Raw genomic sequence first — 21916 nt, 5'->3', positions numbered from 1 at the left:
ATCTTGCTCTTGGGTGCTTCATTAATAGCAGGGATTGTTACTGTTTAAGTTCTATATTAATGGCCTTAAAACAATGAATCCTGTTCAGAGAAGTTCTCTTGCCCAGATTTAATTGTCTAATTAAATAGTTGGGAAATGTTAGGTTACTGTTAAAAGTAACAGGTTTTCACTTGTTTTGAGAAAAGCTTTTGAAAAAACAAAAACATCCATTGTTAATTGTAAACATTGTTCTTGAAGCGGTAACCTATTTATTTATTTTTACCTCATAGACAAAGTTGCCTGTAAATACTAGGAACCAATTGGTTTTATCTTGTATTGTCATTATGGGCTCCCGAAGACCTGGTAGTCATTCCAGAAAAAGCCTTGAGTCTCATTGCAGATGGAGCTTTATAGATGTTTAATGTCTCCATAATAGTTGAAGCCTTTCCCATATTGGAACAAGTGAGTGGAGACATCAGTGTTGTGTGCTTGTTTACTGTATAACTTACTGCCCCTTGGTTTTAACCTCTAGTGAATGTTGTTCAGCCACCTATGATAGCTATGCTCTTTAAAGAACTTGAAGGGGCCCACTGTTTGAAAAACCATACCTTATAACTTACTTGACTGATTTGTAAGTGTTCATTGAAACACAAATTGTTGTAACGCGTTCAGTTCTCAGAACCAAATAAACAGCAAAACAGAGGATAATTTATCAAGACTTGTTGTCATGTTTGCCTGCATCAATCCAGCATTATTTATTTTGGGGTGATTATTCCTTGTAGTTTTAAAATGTGCATATGCATGTGTACTACAGTATACTTACAGTGACACATGCCCTCTAAAAATACAGTACTTTCAATGTCACATTGTAAAGCAATATGAGCATCAGTCCAGCAGGTGGTGGTATAGCATTTGGACCAGCAACATGGGGAGGAAGTAAGTATGTTGGTCAACCGGTTAAAACAGGAAGTAGGTTTCTGAAAGCAGCAAGCCAGCTTTCGCTTTTATTGAAAAATAACTATCATAGTTTGCAAAAACTCACAAAATTGGGAAAGACTGTGGATCAAATCCGCCAATCTAAAAAGACAGTCCTTTTTAATTCCACTGTGGGAAATACGGTTATCTTTTAAGCTTGTTTTCGCTAAGTTAGCATTAGCTGTTTAGTCACCCATCGGTTTACTAGCCACATAGGCTCTTCAGCTCGGTTCAGCTAGCTAGGTAAATAGCTACATTTCGAATTTCCAGGCAACAATGGAGGGTCTCGAAACGATGTACGAGGATCCTAATGCCGTGGACTTCATTGACTGTGCTGTAAGTAACGTTGAGAGTAGCCTAGGCACAAGAAGCTACAAACAAGCTAACGACGTTACTAGGCTAGCCATCTCTCTCACCACCACATCATGAAGAATCTTCTATTTTTCAGGTCTGCACCAAATCCATAAGGGGTGATACCCTGTATAAGATTCACCTGACTACAATACAACACATCAGGGTAAGAAGCAAAGTTGCAGTCAAATATTTTAACTACTCACAATTCACAACGATATGTTACTATCTTATAGCTACTAGAGTAATAAGGTCAGTACACATGACGAGTAAAATTGCTGTTCACAAAATAAATCACAATGATACGTTTAAAAATTGTTATCAACTACAATCAGGAGGATGTGCTGAATAGGGCAATTCCATGGTGATGGAATTACTTTTTTTTCTCACTTAAAAAATGTATGCCAAACAAAAACCATGGATTTCAAAGTTTAACAAACCATACAACTCTATGTACAATGACTACTTTGAACAATTTACACAGTACCTAGTTAAATAAAAGGTGAAAATAAAAAAGTAAAACAAATTACTGGGCGAAAACAAAATAAAATAAAATAACAGTAAAATCTCAAATCAAATCTAATTTTATTGGCCACATGCGCCGAATACAACAGCGAAATTCTTACTTACAGTCCTTAACCAACAGTGCATTTATTTTTAATAAAAAAGTAAAATAAAACAACAAAAAAGTGTTGAGAAAAAAAGAGCAGAAGTAAAATAAAATAACAGTAGGGAGACTATATATACACGGGGGTACCGGTGCAGAGTCAATGTGCGGGGGCACCGGCTAGTTGAGGTAGTTGAAGTAATATGTACATGTGGGTAGAGTTAAAGTGACTATGCATAAATAATTAACAGAGTAGCAGCAGCGTAAAAAGATGGGGTGGGGGGGCAGTGCAAATAGTCCGGGTAGCCATGATTAGTTGTTCAGGAGTCTTATGGCTTGGGGGTAGAAGCTGTTAAGAAGTATTTTGGACCTAGACTTGGCACTCCGGTACCGCTTGCAGTGCGGTAGCAGAGAGAACAGTCTATGACTAGGGTGGCTGGAATCTTTGACAATTTTTAGGGCCTTCCTCTGACACCGCCTGGTATAGAGGTCCTGGATGGCAGGAAGCTTGGCCCCAGTGATGTACTGGACCGTACGCACTACCCTCTGTAGTGCCTTGCGGTCGGAGGCCAAGCAGTTGCCATACCAGGCGGTGATGCAACCAGTCAGGATGCTCTCGATGGTGCAGCTGTATAATTTTTTTGAGGATCTGAGGACCCATGCCGAATTTTTTCAGTCTCCTGAGGGGGAATAGGCTTTGTCGTGCCCTCTTCACGACTGTCTTGGTGTGTTTGGACCATGATAGTTCGTTGGTGATGTGGACACCAAGGAACTTGAAGCTCTCAACCTGTTCCACTACAGCCCCGTCGATGAGAATGGGGCGTGCTCAGTCCTCTTTTTTTTTCCTGTAGTCCACAATCATCTCCTTTGTCTTGGTCACGTTGAGGGAGAGGTTGTTATCCTGGCACCACACGGCCAGGTCTCTGACCTCCTCCCTATAGGCTGTCTCATCGTTGTCGGTGATCAGGCCTACCACTGTTGTGTCGTCGGCAAACTTAATGATGGTGTTGGAGTCGTGCCTGGCCATGCAGTCATGGGTGAACAGGGAGTACAGGAGGGGGACTGAGCACGCACCCCTGAGGGGCCCCCGTGTTGAGGATCAGTGTGGCAGATGTGTTGTTACCTACCCTTACCACCTGGGGAGGCCCGTCAGGAAGTCCAGGATCCAGTTGCAGAGGGAGGTGTTTAGTCCCAGGATCCTTAGCTTAGTGATGAGCTTTGAGGGCACTATGGTGTTGAATGCTGAGCTGTAGTCAATGAATAGCATTCTCACGTAGGTGTTCCTCTTGTCCAGGTGGGAAAGGGGCAGTGTGGAGTGCAATAGAGATTGCATCATCTGTGGATCTGTTGGAGCGGTATGCAAATTGGAGTGGGTCTAGGGTTTCTGGGATAATGGTGTTGATGTGAGCCATGACCAGCCTTTCAAAGCACTTCATGGCTACAGACGTCAGTGCTACGGGTCAGTAGTCATTTAGGCAGGTTATCTTAGTGTCCTTGGGCACGGGGACTATGGTGGTCTGCTTGAAACATGTTATTACAGACTCAGTCAGGGACATGTTGAAAATGTCAGTGAAGACACTTGCCAGTTGGTCAGCACATGCTCGGAGTACACGTCCTGGTAATCCGTCTGGCCCTGCGGCCTTGTGAATGTTGACCTGCTTAAAAGTCTTACTCACATCGGCTACGGAGAGCGTGATCACATAGTCATCCGGAACAGCTGGTGCTCTCATGCATGCTTCAGTGTTGCTTGCCTCGAACGAGCATAGAAGTGGTTTAGCTCGTCTGGTAGGCTTGTGTCACTGGGAAGCTTGCGGCTGTGCTTCCCTTTGTAGTCTGTAATATTTTTCAAGCCCTGCCACATCTGACGAGCGTCAGAGCCGGTGTAGTACGATTCAATCTTAGTCCTGTATTGACTCTTTGCCTGTTTGATGGTTCGTCGGAGGGCATAGCGGGATTTCTTATAAGCGTCCGGGTTAGAGTCCCGCTCCTTGAAAGCGGCAGCTCTACACTTTAGCTCAGTGCGGCTGTTTCCTGTAATCCATGGCTTCTGGTTGGGGTATGTACGTACGTCACTGTGGGGGACGACATCATCGATGCACTTATTGATGAAGCCAGTGACTGATGTGGTGTACTCCTCAATGCTATCTGAAGAATCCCGGAACATGTTCCAGTCTGTGCTAGCAAAACAGTCCTGTAGTTTAGCATCTGCGTCATCTGACCACTTTTTTATTAACCGAGTCACTGGTGCTTCCTGCTTTAGTTTTTGCTTATAAGCAGGAATCAGGAGGATAGAGTTATGGTCAGATTTGCCAAATGGAGGGCGAGGGAGAGCTTTGTATGCGTCTCTGTGTGTGGAGTAAAGGTGGTCTAGAGTTTTTTTTCCTCTGGTTGCACATTTAACATGCTGGTAGAAATTAGGTAGAACGGATTTAAGTTTCCCTGCATTAAAGTCCCCGGCCACTAGGAGCGCTGCCTCTGGATGAGCGTTTTCCTGTTGACTTATGGCCTTATACAGCTCATTCAGTGCAATCTTAATGCCAGCATTGGTTTGTGGTGGTAAATAGACAGCTATGAAAAATATAGATGAAAACTCTCTTGGTAAATAGTGTGGTCTACAGCTTATCATAAGATGCAAAACCTCGAGACTTCCTTAGTATTTGATTTTGTGCACCAGCTGTTGTTTACAAATATACACAGACCGCCACCCCTTGTCTTACCGGAGTCAGTCGGTCTATCCTGCCGATGTAGCGTATAGCCCGCTAGCTGTATGTTATCCATGTCGTCGTTCAGCTACGACTCGGTGAAACATAAGATATTACAGTTTTTACTGTCCCGTTGGTAGGATAACCGTAATCTTAGGTCATCCAATTTATTTTCCAATGATTGAAGATTGGCTAATAGGATTGATGGGAGCGGCAGTTTACTCGCTCGCCGTCGGATCCTTACAAGGCACCCCGACCTACGTCCACGATATCTCTGTCTCTTCCTCATGCGAATGACAGGGATTTGGGCCTTGTCGGGTGTCTGTAGGATATCCTTCGCGGCCGCCTCGTTGAAGAAAAATTATTTGTCCAATACGGATTGAGTAATCGCTGTCCTGATATTCAGAAGCTCTTTTTGGTTATAAGAGACGATGGCAGAAACATTATGTACAAAATAAATTACAAATAACGCGGAACAACTTGATCCCTCAGTTTTATTCCGTTAACAAATGTATCTGCACAGTTATTCCTGTAAATGTGTTTTTGTAAAATGTTCAGTGGAAATTGTTAAGTGGTCCTTGTGCATGCATAGAGTTCTATAGTTAGTTAAACTTTGAAATCAATGGTTTTTGTTTGGTATACATTTTTCAGTGAAAGATCTGAGTCTCAGCATAATTCCTTTACCACGGAATTGCACATAGACGTCCTCTGTTATTAACCTCTTCTTTCCAGAACCAAGGTACTGTGTTTTGTATTTTTCAAGAGCTTCCAGAAAGCCACTATTGTTCACTTGTGCTCTCGTATGGTATTTTTCCTCTTTCCAGATGGCTTCATACTACTTGTACAAAATAACCAGCAAGGTATGGACTTAAATAAACATCACGTTCAGCTTTGCTTTCACCTTTGGTTTACCACCAGCACCTTCTGGTGCTCCCGATATATGGTACAGTATTTTCCATAAAAATATTATTTTAGTAAATATTGTTGATGAACATGGCATAACGCCAACAAGAATCAACGAACAAATCACCATGAAGAATCCAAAACCTCTGGATGTGTAACAAATCTGTGCACACTGGAACTGTATTTCAGTTTAATTCTGTTATCTCTTGATTCCTCTTGCTCCCAGTAACAACCTTAATATGGGAGTGGGCCAACAATATACTTTTTCATGTTGCGTCATGGTTGAACAGAAACCACGAGAGACAAAATGGTGGTCATATTCTTTGTGGAAAGGTGTTGACTTTGGAACTTACCGATTCCTTCATTTTTACTCTGTGCCGTATTCATGACGCTCGGAGATGTCCCCTGTCTAGGTGCTGTAAAATGCTGATGGATATCACTGGGTTTGAATCGTCATGACAACTTGTGGGAATATTGGAATGTAGAGAGAGTTGGAAGAAGGAAACATTTTCTAAGATTGTAATATAATATGCCATTTGGCAGACGCAAGCAACTTACAGTCATGCTTGCATACATTTTTACGAACCCACTATCCTGGCGTTGCAAGCGCCAGGCTCTACCAACTGAGCTACAGAGGACCATGTCTAGGCTTGTCTTTATAGGTTCAAATGAATCCGTTTACTTTTCCCATGCAAAGTTGAGACTACCTTTGCCATCATACTAGGTTTGGTTCTTCAATCCCCATGTTCCATTCTTATGGAACAACTTGATCCTCTTCAACGTCACTGCTGCTCCAAAGACTGACCTTTTTGCACTCAAAAGCAGTTCATCTCCAGAAGGGACACCTATGTCTTGTCTTCCTGCTTGGGTCTGTTCGTGATTAATATTGAAAACAAAAATGTCCTTAAGTATTTCAAGATGTTTTTATAAGAAACACTGTCGGCTCCTGTTAAGTGAGACAAATGTAAACTCTGTACAAAGCTGTTCACTAGTCTCAATTGGAATAGTGTTCATTATTTTTCATTTACACCGGATCTGCATGCCCTGGTTTAGCGTACAAATTATGTCCGAAGCCCTATCCGGAGCCATCTGCATTGAACCGTTGTCGAGCGAAGTATTATGATAGAGAAATATCTTGTCTTCCCTTGGTAACCTCATTCAAGTGAAGACAATTTCTTAGGGAAAGGATTCACCCTTCTTAACTTACTTACAGGACTTTGTCACCACAGTATCATGGATCTTATTCACCTCTGAAGTATGCCGAGTGTCTTCCACTGGCATTTTTCTGACACTAGAAATTATAGTTCGAAGCAACCACATTCCGCTTGCACAGTCGCTGTATGCCACTTGGAGATATTTCATCGTTTTCAAACCACCATTTAGCATTACAATGCGCTAGTGAACATAAGAGGATGGACAAAGAGCAACGGACAAAACACAAATTCCAATAATGTACTCAATATTTTTTAAAGCTTTCAAATCAAATGAAGACTCCCAGTTGCTAAGTTTGTCTCAAACCCAAACAACGGAAGTATAGGTACTAAATGAAAAGGGGCAGGTAAGGTCCAGGTCGGAGTCGAGATTGGAATAATGTATAGTCTCACTCCCAAATGGCCCATCAGTGCACCTCGAGCTTTAGGTGTGGCTTCCCATTATATGTATGTGATTCCGTCATGGATCCTAACCCCATCTTTATCTGTAGTTATGATAGCAAGGTTGCTGGTTACACCAACCAGTTACCCAATGATCCATTGCTGATTGACTTAACTGAACCTGTTTTTCTCGGTTGCGTCTCCCTTCATTCCTGACAGAAAGAGGACACCCTGGTTGCTACTGGTAAGTAATTTCATCTTCCCTTCACTCACTGATTGTCGACGATGAGCTTGGACCTCGGTAAGTGGCTTGTTGCTGCCCCTTCCTTCTGGCAGGGATAAAGGAAGTTCAGAGTTTCAAACCAGGCTCACAAGGCAAGCACTACCCTCTGTGCCAATAGTGTTAGTGCACTTTGCAGATAGGTTGTACGGAAGGGTTGGTACAACGTCGTTTTTGTTGAGTAAAATTCTATTAAACTGAGATGCTGCGATATGAAGCTGCCACGAGGAGCACCATGCAGCACCTCAGATCAGATGAGTGTGATACAAGACCATGCACAGAGTATCTGCTCATGTGCACTTCAATAGCCACTATGTGATAGTTGCAGGACCACAGGTACATAGACTAATTCTAAGCACAACTGACATTTTACATTTGTGTCATTCAACAGCAGAGAAGTTTAGTCTCGTGCTCTTAGGGAAATGTCTAAACCATGTCCTTGGGACATCCCAACTCTGACATCACCCCGTTGAAATGTAAAAGGATTAGGGAAAGGTTTAGTAGAGCTAGGCGATATGGACAAAAATCCATATTGTAAAAACATGCCTGAATTGATGTGACAACGATAAATAGAACAAGTTAATAACGTGCACCAGTTTATTTATTTATTATCCTTTAAAGTACTACTACTAGTTTGATGGCTGTAGCAATCAATTGGCCCATTAACAATCACCCATATTAGTAAACTTTCATTTCAAACTTCACATTTCTCTAGTATAGGCTACTTATCGTAATGAACGATGTCAGCAAAATGCTTGCGATAAGTGATCGGTATGGTCGGTGTCGATCATCTTCGGTTTATCATCCCAGCTCTAGGGTTTAGGGTAGGGATGTTCCAAGGATCCCGGATAGCACTAACCATGCTTTTAGTTGTTGGGGAAATCGGTCCTATATTGCTGTTTACTTTGTGCATTGCTGACTCTACCTTCAATCAGCGATAAACAGTTTTGAATAGATCATTGGAGAGGGGAATATGAAGTTCAGTACTATAGCCTCACATGGTAGCAGTTTCTGTGCACATATCTGCAAAAAATGTGCTCTTCCCGTTTCGTGTGACGTCCACTCATTGGTACGAGAGAAACAGAACCTGATTATTTGTTACTGCAAAAAAATAGCTGTTTTGCCAAACCAACTCTTTCTGAAATAACAATGGATTAAGTCAATGCTCACCGGTGGATTTCAACAGGGCATTAAACCATAGTATGTCTGCAGTCCACCACCTGAAACCATTAAGACTAAAATAAATGTCTGTGTGGAATAAATGTCACACCAATCAATTGGCTCCATATCTGTGAACTGTGAATTGAGTCTAAGTAAGTATGTGGTTCTCCTATTCTCCATGTACTGGAAGATGCTAGCTGAACAGAGGAAAATAAACATCCAAAAGGACATTGTTGTGTGTGTTGTCTATGCTTTAATAAGGCGGACCTGGCAATGGAATTGGAAAGCCCCTCAATCACTTTCCTCAAAAGCTTCTCTATAGGGGGAACTCCTAAATGCGAATGCAGTGAAAGATGTGGCCCACAACTGACCTGCCAGCAATCACACAGCCCTTCCTCAACCAGACGTGATTAGCAAAGTCCCTTGCTTAGTGCAAGTGGCTACTCGAGTTCTATGCGTTGTCCCATTCTCCCACCCTGTGCACTTCGGGTGATGTGTTTCCGAGTGCAAAGCACCTTGGCTGAGGCCGCAGTCATGTGGTCCCACAGCCCTCACACACTTGCTAAATAAAATAAATGGGACTCTTTGCATTGTGCTCGTTCTTGTAACTATCGGTATGCACACTCAAATGTTGCCTTAAACTGTTTCAGATGACCTTTAGAGCAGCAGTATTTTCCTTTATTTGTGAACAATGTTAAAAAGGCGAAGAAACCTAAATGCATATGTCGTATGAACTAATATTAACAGCAAGAGAGCTTAGCTGTACACATGGTCACCGCTATGATGATTTGCATCACTGTTCCTCGACTGCCCTCTATTTTCTTGCAATCCGAATGTCCTAATGGACACTTCAAGAGTTCTACGTTGCACAGACTGTAAGACACTCAAGACTTAACAGTGGATGTGTTGAGCTGTGCCTGCTATTCTCACAACTCAGTGTCCAAAAAAATTAATAATTTTGCTGAGATATTAGACAAACATTGCACGATCCTGTCCCTGGTAAGCATGCTTCAATCTCTTTGAAGAGACTCAATTCTATCGGGCTGCAGTTAGTTCACTCCCCTTGGACCCACAGCTACTTCTGGTTTTGCTGCAGTTGTCAGAAGTGGGATTTCCGCCCTGTGAGGTCATTGCGATTTCTGTGGCTGATTTGGGTGAAGGAACGCTGCAAGAAACACCTGAAAACACCAGTCAGCAGAAGTACCATAATCTCTTGGTAGTGACTCGCATTCTGAGTGGAATGTTTGATTCCCTCAGCAGACCAATCCATCATCTCAGTGTATATCTGTAACATATCACGCATGGACGATGATAGCCAGGTTATCCATGCATGTTAACCATTTGTGAAAACAAGCACTTTAAGGCAGTTGGTTGAACTGTAGAGGGCAGTTCATAAGCGCAGACGAAGGACCTGGAAGGATTCTGTATAGAGGAATGTTCTAAGATCCCTCCCAATGTGTTCTCCAACTCGTAAAACATTTTAGAAAAAGGTTCAGTGCCATTATCCTCGCAAGGTGATGTATTGAAAACAGAGATGTCAATTTTGACCCCTACCTTTTTGATAAAATTATTACTTGTTAAACAAAATCTTTCTCTGAGCAATTGTATTAGTATAAAATAATATAATTTCCCTTTTTGTTGCATACAATATAGTAATTTTTGCTCATCTTTATCAAGGGTGCCAATAATTTAGGACCCCACTGTATGTGAATTATTGACTTTTCCAGTGCTAACTAAGATTTGTACGTTTTTACAGCCGTACTCTGTGTGTTGTTAAAGACCATATCATTGATTGTGGCATTGATCTCTAACTGATGTTGTGGGTCTCACAGGACAAGCTACCAGGGATCATGAGGTACCACATTTCACGGATATCAAACACTACTTGCGATACCTGAAGCTTGATGAGCCCATCATCGGTAACTACTGTATTTTAAAACCATGTCTAATTCAACACAAAATTCTAACTTTAAGTTGGTGCCCAAAGAGCACATACTTGTAGAAGAGAACTGGATCAAAAATAGTTAAGAGACTAATGATAGTTATCTGTTTAAAGTGTCTCTTTCTGACCTGTACGTCTTATTTCTTCATGTCAGGTTTGAGTGTTCTGGACGAGGTGGAGCCGGTCTCCCGTGACGGTCAGCCTGGCCCCAGATACATCTGCAGAATGTGCGATCTGGATGCAACCTTACCCAACATGGTCAATCATATAATTGGTCGAAAACATCGACAGAAATACCTGGTAAGGAGGTGATTTACTGGCTGTTGTAGTCAATGGTTTATCCGTGTAAGAACCCCCAAAATAATTTGACATCATAACCTTGACAGAAGCTGGATATGTGTCTCATGCATGATCTCCTCTTTCTTGCTGGACATTTTTATTAAAGCCAAGCAAGGATCATGATGGTCAGGAGCTTAAATATAGTGATGATTGATGTACTTTCCTTCTTCTAGGAGGTGAAAAGGAAAGACTTGGTGACATGGGACAGTACCAGTATCCTGTCTCAATCAGGGAAGGCTATACGGGCCAAGGCGGAGATTGTGGAAAGACAGGATGGGCAAGGAAGTCCAAAGGTAAGTCATGATGACTATATGATTCCCCTGGTAAGGTACCTGCTTATTGACAACAGAGTTTACATTTATATTTGTTATTTAGCAGACGCTCTTATCCAGAGCAACTTACAGGAGCAATTAGGGTTAAGTGCACATCAACAGATTTTTCAAACTTAGTCAGCTTCGGGACTCAAACCAGCGACCTTTCGGTTACTGGCCTAACGATCTTAACCACTAGGCTACCTGCCACTGTAGGTCTACATACTATGTCTATGTGCCTCTGATAAAGAATCAAGTAATTGTTTAGTTTATTTGCAAGTGTTAATAGTGTTCTATTTGAAATCTTGTGATCCTAATCTTTGGTTTTTATTTTAGCCTTTGAGGAAAAAACGAAATGTGGGCAAGTTGAACATTTCAAGAGGTAAGATCTTTTACTTCAGATAATTTTTTTGACACGTCTTCTAGTCAAATCAGAAAAAAAAAAAAAAAATCGACACTAAACATTTTCCAACCATGAGTCATTGAACTAGCTGTGTTTATTCTCAACTTGTCCAGGATCACAAACAGAAAACATTGACAATGTTATTTTCCCTTTTTCAGCACCCCCGAAAGAAAGAGGGGCTCAGAATCAGCCAAAACCAACACTTGCTCGTCCATCAGACATGAGGCGGGAAGGGCGCCTGCATCCAGGGAGGATGGATTTGCCTTGCGGGGAGTACCACCACAGAGGAGGCCATGCTGAAGATGATCTATATAGATCCCCCTTCCATGAAGACGATCCTTACTTATTGGCCGGTGCAGCGCGAGAGGCCTACTTGAGGGGCGGAGACCTCAGTCTGCGTGGTTTTGAGGAAGACGGGCTTCGTAGAGCAAGTGATCATGAAGATGACCTTCGTAGACGGGAGTTTATGGAGGATGAGCTTCGTAGAAGGGACCACTACCTTGAAGAACAAATCCATGGTCAGGATTATTTGGAGGACATGCGTAGACGAGAGTTCTTGGAGGAGGGTGATACAAGGCCAGGCCACCCAGAGGAAATCCCTCATCGCCAAGCATACCCTGAAGAACCTCCACGCAGGAGCGTCTACCTGGAGAATGATCCTCTCAAGCAGTTCTATTCTGAGGAGGTTCTCCGTAGAACAGCTCATGCTGCTGAAGCTTCTAAGGAGCGGGCCTTTCGGGAAGATGAATCACCACATGGGAGGCGCTATCCTCATGGTCCGGCCTATCTGGAGGAAGTTCCTCCCGAACGAGAATATCTGGAGGAAGTGCCTTCCGAACGAGCCTATCCTGACAAAGCTCCTCTTTGCTTTGAACACGCCCATGGAAGGGCAGCCCACGGACCATCTGTTCATGAAGACGCTTACTCAGAGGATCACCGTAGAAGCGGATATCTTGAGGAGGAGGAGGCGCAACGCAGGGCGTACCCTGAGGAGGAACCGCGTGGGCCAGCCTATCCAGAAGGCAACCCTCATAGGCGATCTCTCGACAGGGATCCAAACGGCCGTGGCTACCCCAAGGGGCCAGATAGGCAAGGAGCTGCTGACCAAGATTTGAGGTTCGCAGATCAAATGGCGGAACCAATGGAGACAGGGGGTCAAAGCAGCAGGGAGCATTTGTTTGACCTTGTCAAGGCCATTCGTCAGGAGGGGAGGGGTCCGCATCATCCAGAGGCAGAGCGAGGGATGGGACCACCAGGCATGAGGGGGCCTCCTCAGAGGCCAGCAGAGGGCGGCAGAGTGAGAACAGAGATCCCAGAACCTTTCCGGCGCTTCCTGGAAGGAGCCACAGATGACCACAAGAGCCCCGGGAAACGGAAGAGAAAGAGCAGGTTCTCCGATGCCACAGAACAGGAGCGGGACGTGGTGAAGAAAATGTAAGTGTGAATAAATGCACATCACCACGTGTAAAACTTCTCCATCATTACATCCTGAGGGGAAAGGTGTTTTGGTTACTATTACGCTAAAGGTGTTCTATAATGATTCTTACAAAATCTTCTTCCCTCCAGGCAAGTTGATGACAATAGAAGAAGGATTGAACCTTTTGCCAAGCCACAGGTACATAGACTAATTCTAAGCACAACTGACATTATAATTTTTTGTCATTCAGCAGATTTACAGGTGCAATTAGGGTTAAGCGCCTTGCTCAAGGGCACATCAACAGACTTTTCGCGTAGTCTGCTCGGGATTCGAACCAGCAACCTTTCGGTTACTGGCCCAACGCTCTTAACCACGAGGCTACATGCTGCAACTGACAATTGCTAAGGTTTGTTAATGGTCTGTAATGTCTTATTGTGATATTGAGTACCTTATTCTAATTGTTTAGGGTGGCTATCAGGGAGGAGCAGGCTCCAGACCGATGGCAGAGGCAACTCCAGACACTGGGAATGTTTTGGATGAACTGGTAAGATCCTAATAAGAGAGGAGTAACACCAATCAAAATGCAATACCCTTTGCACAAAGGCAACTGTCATAGCCTTTAGTTGACTAGTGCACATTGACGACTTTTGGGAAGAGAAACTGTATTATTTAACTGACCATGTTCTTTAATGTACTTGTTTTCTTTCTAGAATAACATACAGGTTGAGAATGTGGAAGAGGCCAACTTCCTGAAGGACAAGCTGTGTAACCTTCTGAAAGAGTTCCAAGCCAAAAAATCTGAGAAGACAGCGGTAGTGCCTGCGGTAGGTATTGTGTTGCACAGCATGTGTTGCGCAGTTGCTTTACGGACGTCAGTTGATGATGAATGGATATAGGCTGATGTGAGAATGCAGACATTTCATCTTCTCTGAAACTTTTAAAAAGTTGGTTTATGTAAGATGGTCCTTTTCCTCATTTCAACTGTAGTACAAAAGCCCAGGTCCAACAGTAATTTCCAAAGACTACAATCACATGAGCAAGGATCACCTGGAAAGTCCCAGAGACAACTATGAAAGAAACTACAGAGAGGTGCAAGAGGAGAGACATTACGAAGGCCATCCTCCCAGACGCTCACAGGAACGCTACACTCCAGAGACCCTACAGGACCCTTACAGAGGGAAACACAGAGACATAGACCAGAGAATGGAGAGGAGAGCCCAATACGAAGGTAAACTATATATGCATGTTTATCTCGCAACCAAATTGCAGAAGGTCATTACTGTCATTTGTTTCTGTTTGTGGGGCTTTATTACAATAATTCCACAACTACATTATCTTCCTTCTTTCAGAGGTCTTTGGGCATGTTGACATGTACTCACAATCTCATGATCGTCCAGAGGAGCCAATGGCATACCCCCACGAGAGGTGGCAGGGGCCGATGTACCCTCGTGATTACCCACCTGCAGAGGATCTTTTCAATCCTGCACCCCCAACACACTGGGAGCGGGGGTATAGGATGGGCGGCCCTCAGTCCACCAGCCTAGACAAAATCACCTCCACCCTCCTGGAACTTGTGGCAAGGAAAAAGTGATTTTACAGTAGAACCACCATGTGCAAAAATATTTGTATTGATCTGAGCTCAATTGTATTTCTGTTGTATTTTGCTTTTGAAATGTTTCTTCACTTCTATTTGCTTTGTAATTGTTCATGCTGAAGGCTAGTTTTAAGATAACGTTAAAAAAAAAAAAAAAAGGTTTTGTAGCAATTGTTTGACATTAGTAATCAGAAAACTTGCTTTGAACTGTGTAGACATGTTGTTGAAAACTAATTTCTTTAGAATAAAAAAACACAGCATTGTAACTGACAATAAAACATTTGTGACCACAAATTAGTTCTGATTCGAAATAAAAGAAAAATAAATGTTCCATATGCACAAACATTTTATTTCTCTCCAATTGTTTTCATCCCTTTTAGTGAGCATTTCTCCTTTGCCAAGATAATCCATCCACCTGACAGGTGTGGCATATCAATAAGCTTATTAAACAGCATGGTCATTACACAGGTGCTCCTTGTGCTGGCGACAATAAAAGGTAACTCTAAAATGTACAGTTTTGTCACACAACACAATGCCATATACAGTGGGGAGAACAAGTATTTGATACACTGCTGATTTTGCAGGTTTTCCTACTTACAAAGCATGTAGAGGTCTGTAATTTTTATCATAGGTACACTTCAACTGTGAGAGACGGAATCTAAAACAAAAATCCAGAAAATCACATTGTATGATTTTTAAGTAATTAATTTGCATTTTATTGCATGACATAAGTATTTGATACATCAGAAAAGCAGAACTTAATATTTGGTACAGAAACTTTTGTTTGCAATTACAGAGATCATACGTTTCCTGTAGGTCTTGACCAGGTTTGCACACACTGCAGCAGGGATTTTGGCCCACTCCTCCATACAGACCTTCTCCAGATCCTTCAGGTTTCGGGGCTGTCGCTGGGCAATACGGACTTTCAGCTCCCTCCAAAGATGTTCTATTGGGTTCAGGTCTGGAGACTGGCTAGGCCACTCCAGGACCTTGAGATGCTTCTTACGGAGCCACTCCTTAGTTGCCCTGGCTTTGTGTTTCGGGTCGTTGTCATGCTGGAAGACCCAGCCACGACCCATCTTCAATGCTCTTACTGAGGGAAGGAGGTTGTTGGCCAAGATCTCGCGATACATGGCCCCATCCATCCTCCCCTCAATAAGGTGCAGTCGTCCTGTCCCCTTTGCAGAAAAGCATCCCCAAAGAATGCTTCACGGTTGGGATGGTGTTCTTGGGGTTGTACTCATCCTTCTTCTTCCTCCAAACACGGCGAGTGGAGTTTAGACCAAAAAGCTATTTTTGTCTCATCAGACCACATGACCTTCTCCCATTCCTCCTCTGGATCATCCAGATGGTCATTGGCAAACTTCAGACGGGCCTGGACATGCGCTGGCTTGAGCAGGGGGACCTTGCGTGCGCTGCAGGATTTTAATCCATGATGGCATAGTGTGTTACTAATGGTTTTCTTTGAGACTGTGGTCCCAGCTCTCTTCAGGTCATTGACCAGGTCCTGCCGTGTAGTTCTGGGCTGATCCCTCACCTTCCTCATGATCATTGATGCCCCACGAGGTGAGATCTTGCATGGAGCCCCAGACCGAGGGTGATTGACCGTCATCTTGAACTTCTTCCATTTTCTAATAATTGCGCCAACAGTTGTTGCCTTCTCACCAAGCTGCTTGCCTATTGTCCTGTAGCCAATCCCAGCCTTGTGCAGGTCTACACTTTTATCCCTGATGTCCTTACACAGCTCTCTGGTCTTGGCCATTGTGGAGAGGTTGATATCTGTTTGATTGAGTGTGTGGACGTGTCTTTTATACAGGTAACGAGTTCAAACAGGTGCAGTTAATACAGGTAATGAGTGGAGAACAGGAGGGCTTCTTAAAGAAAAACTAACAGGTCTGTGAGAGCCGGAATTCTTACTGGTTGGTAGGTGATCAAATACTTATGTCATGCAATAAAATGCTAATTAATTACTTAAAAATCATACAAATGTGATTTTCGTTTTAGATTCCGTCTCTCACAGTTGAAGTGTACCTATGATAAAAATTACAGACCTCTACATGCTTTGTAAGTAGGAAAACCTGAAAAATCGGCAGTGTATCAAATACTTGTTCTCCCCACTGTATGTCTCAAGTTTTGAGGGAGCATGCAATTGGCATGCTGACTGCTGGAATGTCCACCAGAGCTGTTGCCGGAGAATTTAATGTTAATTTCTCTACCATACACTGCCTCCAACATCGTTTTAGAGAATTTGGCAGAACGTCCAACCGGCCCCACAGACCACGTGTAACCACGCCAGCCCAGGACCTTCACATCCGGCTTCTTCACCTGCGGGATCGTCTGAGACCAGCCACCTGGACAGCTGATGAAACTGGGTTTGCACAACCGAAGAATTTCTACTCAAACTGTCTCAGGGAAGCTTATTTGCGTGTTCGTTGTCCTCACAAGGGTTTTGACCGGACTGCAGTTCGTCGTCGTAACCGACATCAGTGGGCAAATGCTCACCTTCGATGGCCACTGGCACACTGGAGAAGTGTGCTCTTCACGGATGAATACCGGTTTCCACTGTACATGGCAGACAGCATGTATGGCGTTGTGTGGGCGAGCAGTTTGCTGATGTCAACGTTGTGAATAGAGTGCCCCATGGTGGCTGTGTGGTTATGGTATGGGCAGGCATAAGCTACGGACAATGAACACAATTGCATTTTATCAAAGGCAATTTGAATACACAGAGATACCGTGACGAGATCCTGAGGCCCATTGTCGTGCCATTCATCTGCCGCCATCACCTCATGTTTCAGCATGATAATGCACAGCCCCATGTCGCAAGGATCTGTACACAATTCCTGGAAGCTGAAAATGTCAGATTCTTCCATGGCCTACATACTCACCAGACATGTCACAATGAGCATGTTTGGGATGCTCTGGATCGACGTGTACGACAGCATGTTCCAGTTCCCGCAAATATCCAGCAACTTCGTACAGCCATTGAAGAGGAGTGGGACAACATTCCAAGGCCAGAATCAACAGCCTGATCAACTCTATGTGAAGGAGATGTGTAGCGCTACATGAGGCAGATAATGACTGATTTTCTGATCCACACCCCTACTTTTTTTTTAAAGGTATCTGTGACCAACAGATGCATATCTGTATTCCCAGTCATGTGAAATCCATAGATTTAGGTTGAATTAATTTATTTCAATTGACTGATTTCCTTATATGACCTGTAACTAAGTAAAAGCTTTGAAATTGTTGCGCTTTATATTTTTGTTCAGTGTAGTTTTCCATACAAGGATTAGAAAAATCTGGACATTAGAAAAATCTGGACATTGGGATTGAATGGGAATACAGAGTATTTCATTTTCAAATTTAGGCTACTTATCCTTTAAGTGATATGTGGTAGAGTAATCCGTTTTACCTGTTCTTTCTGTGGCAGATAAACATTCTGCTGCATGTTTGATGCAGAGAATCACTTCTGAAAAGGGGGTGGAACAGCGCCATAGATTTATGGATAGCACCCAGCAGGTTCCTAAATTATTCACACACCCTTTGAGTTCCTGGGTTTGTAAGATAATTATGTGAAACATTTTGTAGTTTGAGTTCGATTCTGAAAAATCTTACTTCACAGGCTCAGAATTTGAAGTTCCTGACGTCAGCGCACCAACGTAGCACAGTTTCCGGTTCGAGCAGAAGTACGTGGCAGCCATCTTGTTTCCCGTTGCTACTGAAAAATAATAATAATACGCTGAGCTGAACTTCACTTGTGCAAACCCGTAAAACAAAGTGAGTAAAAATCAGATTTTATACATGGTTAATGTCTATGTGAAAGCATACTGTGTCGCTATGACTTTGCGAATTTTCAATTGCTGTTCTTGTCCAATAGACGATTGTTTTGGAAGATGAACATAGGCGCCATTTCCCTCCCCGCTCTCTGAGCCGCTTATTGGTGGCCAGCTGAAAGGAACCGAGGCGGTCAAGAAACTGCCGCACTTAGTCCGCCATGTTGGCTCTTGTCTAAATTCTGCCTCGTTCGACTGGCGATTTTTGCTAGATCCCGAATGGCGTCAGTTTCACAACTAACTGAACCCGTAGAAACCTTGATTGGTGGAATCTAGTCCGAGGTTTGATTGGTCTGAAAGACAGATCCAAACGTAGTCTTTATTGGTTAGAGAGCCTTTCCCCAGTTTTGCAAACGTTCCTTTGATCATCACTACCTGTTGTTCAGTGGCGAATTAGCACTAACACATGGGCCATTGTAGCGCGTTTCATCGTCTTCCATTGACCGGGTTGCGTTCACCATCGAACACACAAAAGTAAACTAAGCAGCTGCCAGGTCTCTCTAACCCAGTTCCTGTAGGTTTTCGCTCCAACCCTAATCTAACGCACCTGATTCTAATAATTATTTGGTTGATACATTGAATAAGGTTAGTTACAACTGGTTGGGTTGAAACCCTACAGGAGTGTAGTTCTCCAGGAACAGGGTTGGAGTGGCCGGAACTATCGATATGTCTACATTTGGCTAGCTAACAATAAATAATCACACCGTATTAAGAACTAGCTATGTGAGCTACCGAAGCTAAACGGTCGCTGATTATGCTCGTTTTTTCATTCAGGTAGCTGTAACCATAGAATTAGGAATTAGAATGGACATTAACCTTATGACGGGATAAAGGTCAGCCATTTTGGTCAGGGAGTTGGTAAACCATGGTTTGCCAATGCTGTTATAAGATATTGTGTAAAATAATGAATTTGAAGAATGTATCTGCACTGTATGTTTGTTAGCTAGCCAGACAGTTTGAGGAATAATTCCATTAATTGTATTTACAAGTTAACTGCCAATATGCCAACATTTCATTAAAACAATGCAGTCAATACACAGCCACAAACTGGCAGAATTCAGTTGATAATAGGACTTAAACAAGTTGTAAAATGCAACAAGTACTGATATTGTATCATATAATAGCACTCACAGCTTTCCAATAAACATTTGGACATGTATGATCTGTTTAAAGTTAAGAGGCTATTTATACAGACAACTTGTATAAAACCTGTATGAACTGTGTTTATAATTGTATGACACTATTTTAGGGTGACAATTCTATTGCACATTTTCTGATATCACATGCCTTTTATTTTCCTGCATAAGTAAAATCAGGATTATGCCTCTACTGCAGGGCTCTCCAAGTTCCTGGAGAGCTACAGTCCTGTAGTTTTTCACTCCAATCCTAATCTAGCACACCTGATTCTAATAATTAGCTGGTTGATAGAATGAATCAGGTTAGATACAACTGGGGTTGGAGCGAAAACCTACATGAGTGTAGCACTCCAGGAACAGGGTTGGAGAGCCCTGCTCTACTGCCATTCATTCCAATTAAACTGGTTTGGATTTCTTATTGACCAATATGGCTGCCATTTTCATCCCTTTCTGGAATTTTGAGGGTTTATGACACGTGTCAAACTTATTCCACAGAGGGTGGAGTGTCTTCTGGTTTTTGCTCCTCCCTTGTACTTGATTGATTAATTAAGGTCACTGATTAGTAAGGAACTCCCCTCATCTGGTTGTCTAGGTATTAATTGAAAGTAAAAACCAACAGACATTAGGCACTCCATGGAATAATTTTGACACCCCTGGTTTATGACATATAGTCCAAGGGCCACCCACCCAAAATTTTATTCCGTGACCCAGGAAATAAAACTGCAAAATTTCAACAACATTATGTAGCCTAGATAAGTTATGAGTATGAACCATGTGGTTCAAAACTTAAAAAGTTGCACATTAATTTTGGTATAGAAGTTCAGATTTTTAGCATCAATCATAGAGCATCTTGGGTAATTTTCCTAAAAACGTTCTGACGTTGCTATGTTTCACCTTGGTTACTTTTGTTCCACACTGGCACACAGAGCTATTTGTGCGTTTGTCCTTGCATAAACTCAAGCAGCACATGTTACCGGTCCTTTACTGATACAGATAAACCCAGAAAAGAGGAAATATGTTTTAACCATGTACAGTGGTTTCTCAGTTAATATAAGACGTTTTTTGGCAGCTGGATTTAGCCTACAAGGGCCATCATTGCTTTTGCCTGCTAGCCAAACTAAAGACAGAACCATGTTTGCTAGCTAACTTAGCGTTCAAAACATTCAAGGTCCCAACAGCTACATAAAGCGCTTTTCTGGCATCTGAGAAAAATCTATTTTGGGATTAGTCCGGTCCGGTACATAAGTTGCTTTCTGCAAGCATGGACAATGGAAGGTGTGTAACAATTGTAACCAAGGTGTAACAAGGCAACCTCATGTTGCTAGGTGAAATTACCCAAAAGCGCTGTGATTACGAAATTGTACCTGTTTTGATTTATAATATTTAATGAATGTACAAGTTTTGAACCACAGTGTTCATATTCATAACATTATCTATGTTTAAGTTTTGCAGTTTTGTGTCCTGGGTCACTCAGTTCCTTTTCTGAAGCCTTTTTGGTGGGTGGCTCTTGGACTAATAGCCCCTCTAGTAATTTAATAGGATCTCTATGGCTGTAACATCTGCGTAAGAATTTGTAGTTGTCTGTTAGCTAGCTAGGTAGCAACATTTTTTATCTTCAGTGTTGCATGTTGTTGGATTGAAAAAATTAAAACTACTAACTTGTTAGCTACAGGTTGTTACACCAGATAATGTGATATAACCAAAGTTTTTTGGTATCCATTACTGGGAGTTACAGGATAGGTACTGTTTGGTGTAGCACAGATAATTTCTAACCAACCTTAACTTGGCGATACTATCTTCGTTCTCGATTTGGCCAAATCTATCTTCTAAAATGTCAGTGTCCAGTTGTAGGTGGTTCATTTGAATTTAGAAAAAGGCATTTTTTTTTTTGCTCCATTAAGTAATCCAACAATGTGTGCACCGCCATTTTGTCTTTTTCAAATCTTCTCTCATTGATCGAGACAGGTGAGTGTCATTGTGACATGCTGCACTTTGGGGTGGACCCACCTGTCTCATCAATAAGAGAAGATTTGGCTGAAGCAGAAGTGTAATTTGAAGTTGAAAGCAAGTCGAGTACAGTTAGCGAGATGAGTGGACTGTATTTTAGTCAATGCTATTCCAGCATTGCTCGTCCTAATATTTATATATTTCTTAATACCATTCTTTTACTTTAGATTTGTGTGTATTGTTGTTAATTGTTAGATACTACTGCACTGTTGGATCAATCATAAGTTTGCAAGCTGAGTTTGAATAAGCCATCCGAATACCTCATACAGGGCAGATTGGGAAAAAAGGCACAACCGGGCGCACTTGAGCTCCGTTCATGGGAGACCAACGGACAGGGTAAGGGGTAGGGGTAGGGGCGATCTTGACAATGACTTGGGGGCA

The 21916-nt window shown here is 42.6% G+C and overlaps 1 protein-coding gene across 2 annotated transcripts; it reads left to right on the top strand.

Moving 5' to 3' along the window:
• The first annotated feature begins 938 nt into the window (after positions 1-938).
• On the top strand, positions 939-14887 carry si:ch211-13c6.2 (uncharacterized protein LOC100000125 homolog). Of its 2 annotated transcripts, XM_045226404.1 has the most exons (13): positions 939-1290; positions 1403-1471; positions 7329-7353; positions 10383-10469; positions 10647-10792; positions 11005-11124; positions 11479-11524; positions 11704-12979; positions 13112-13160; positions 13429-13506; positions 13673-13786; positions 13950-14190; positions 14312-14887. In XM_045226404.1, the coding sequence occupies exons 1-13, from the start codon at positions 1231-1233 to the stop codon at positions 14551-14553; spliced, it is 2553 nt and encodes an 850-aa protein (XP_045082339.1). In that variant the 5' UTR covers positions 939-1230; the 3' UTR covers positions 14554-14887. The 2 variants fall into 2 exon arrangements, with proteins under 2 accessions (XP_045082339.1, XP_045082340.1); XM_045226405.1 differs by lacking the exon at positions 7329-7353.
• Positions 14888-21916: the final 7029 nt, after the last annotated feature.

The sequence above is a fragment of the Coregonus clupeaformis genome, chromosome 17, assembly GCF_020615455.1.
Source record: "Coregonus clupeaformis isolate EN_2021a chromosome 17, ASM2061545v1, whole genome shotgun sequence".
NCBI classification, from domain to species: Eukaryota; Metazoa; Chordata; class Actinopteri; order Salmoniformes; family Salmonidae; genus Coregonus; species Coregonus clupeaformis.
Note: the sequence above shows the minus strand (reverse complement) of the source record. Positions and strands in the feature narration are given on the sequence as shown.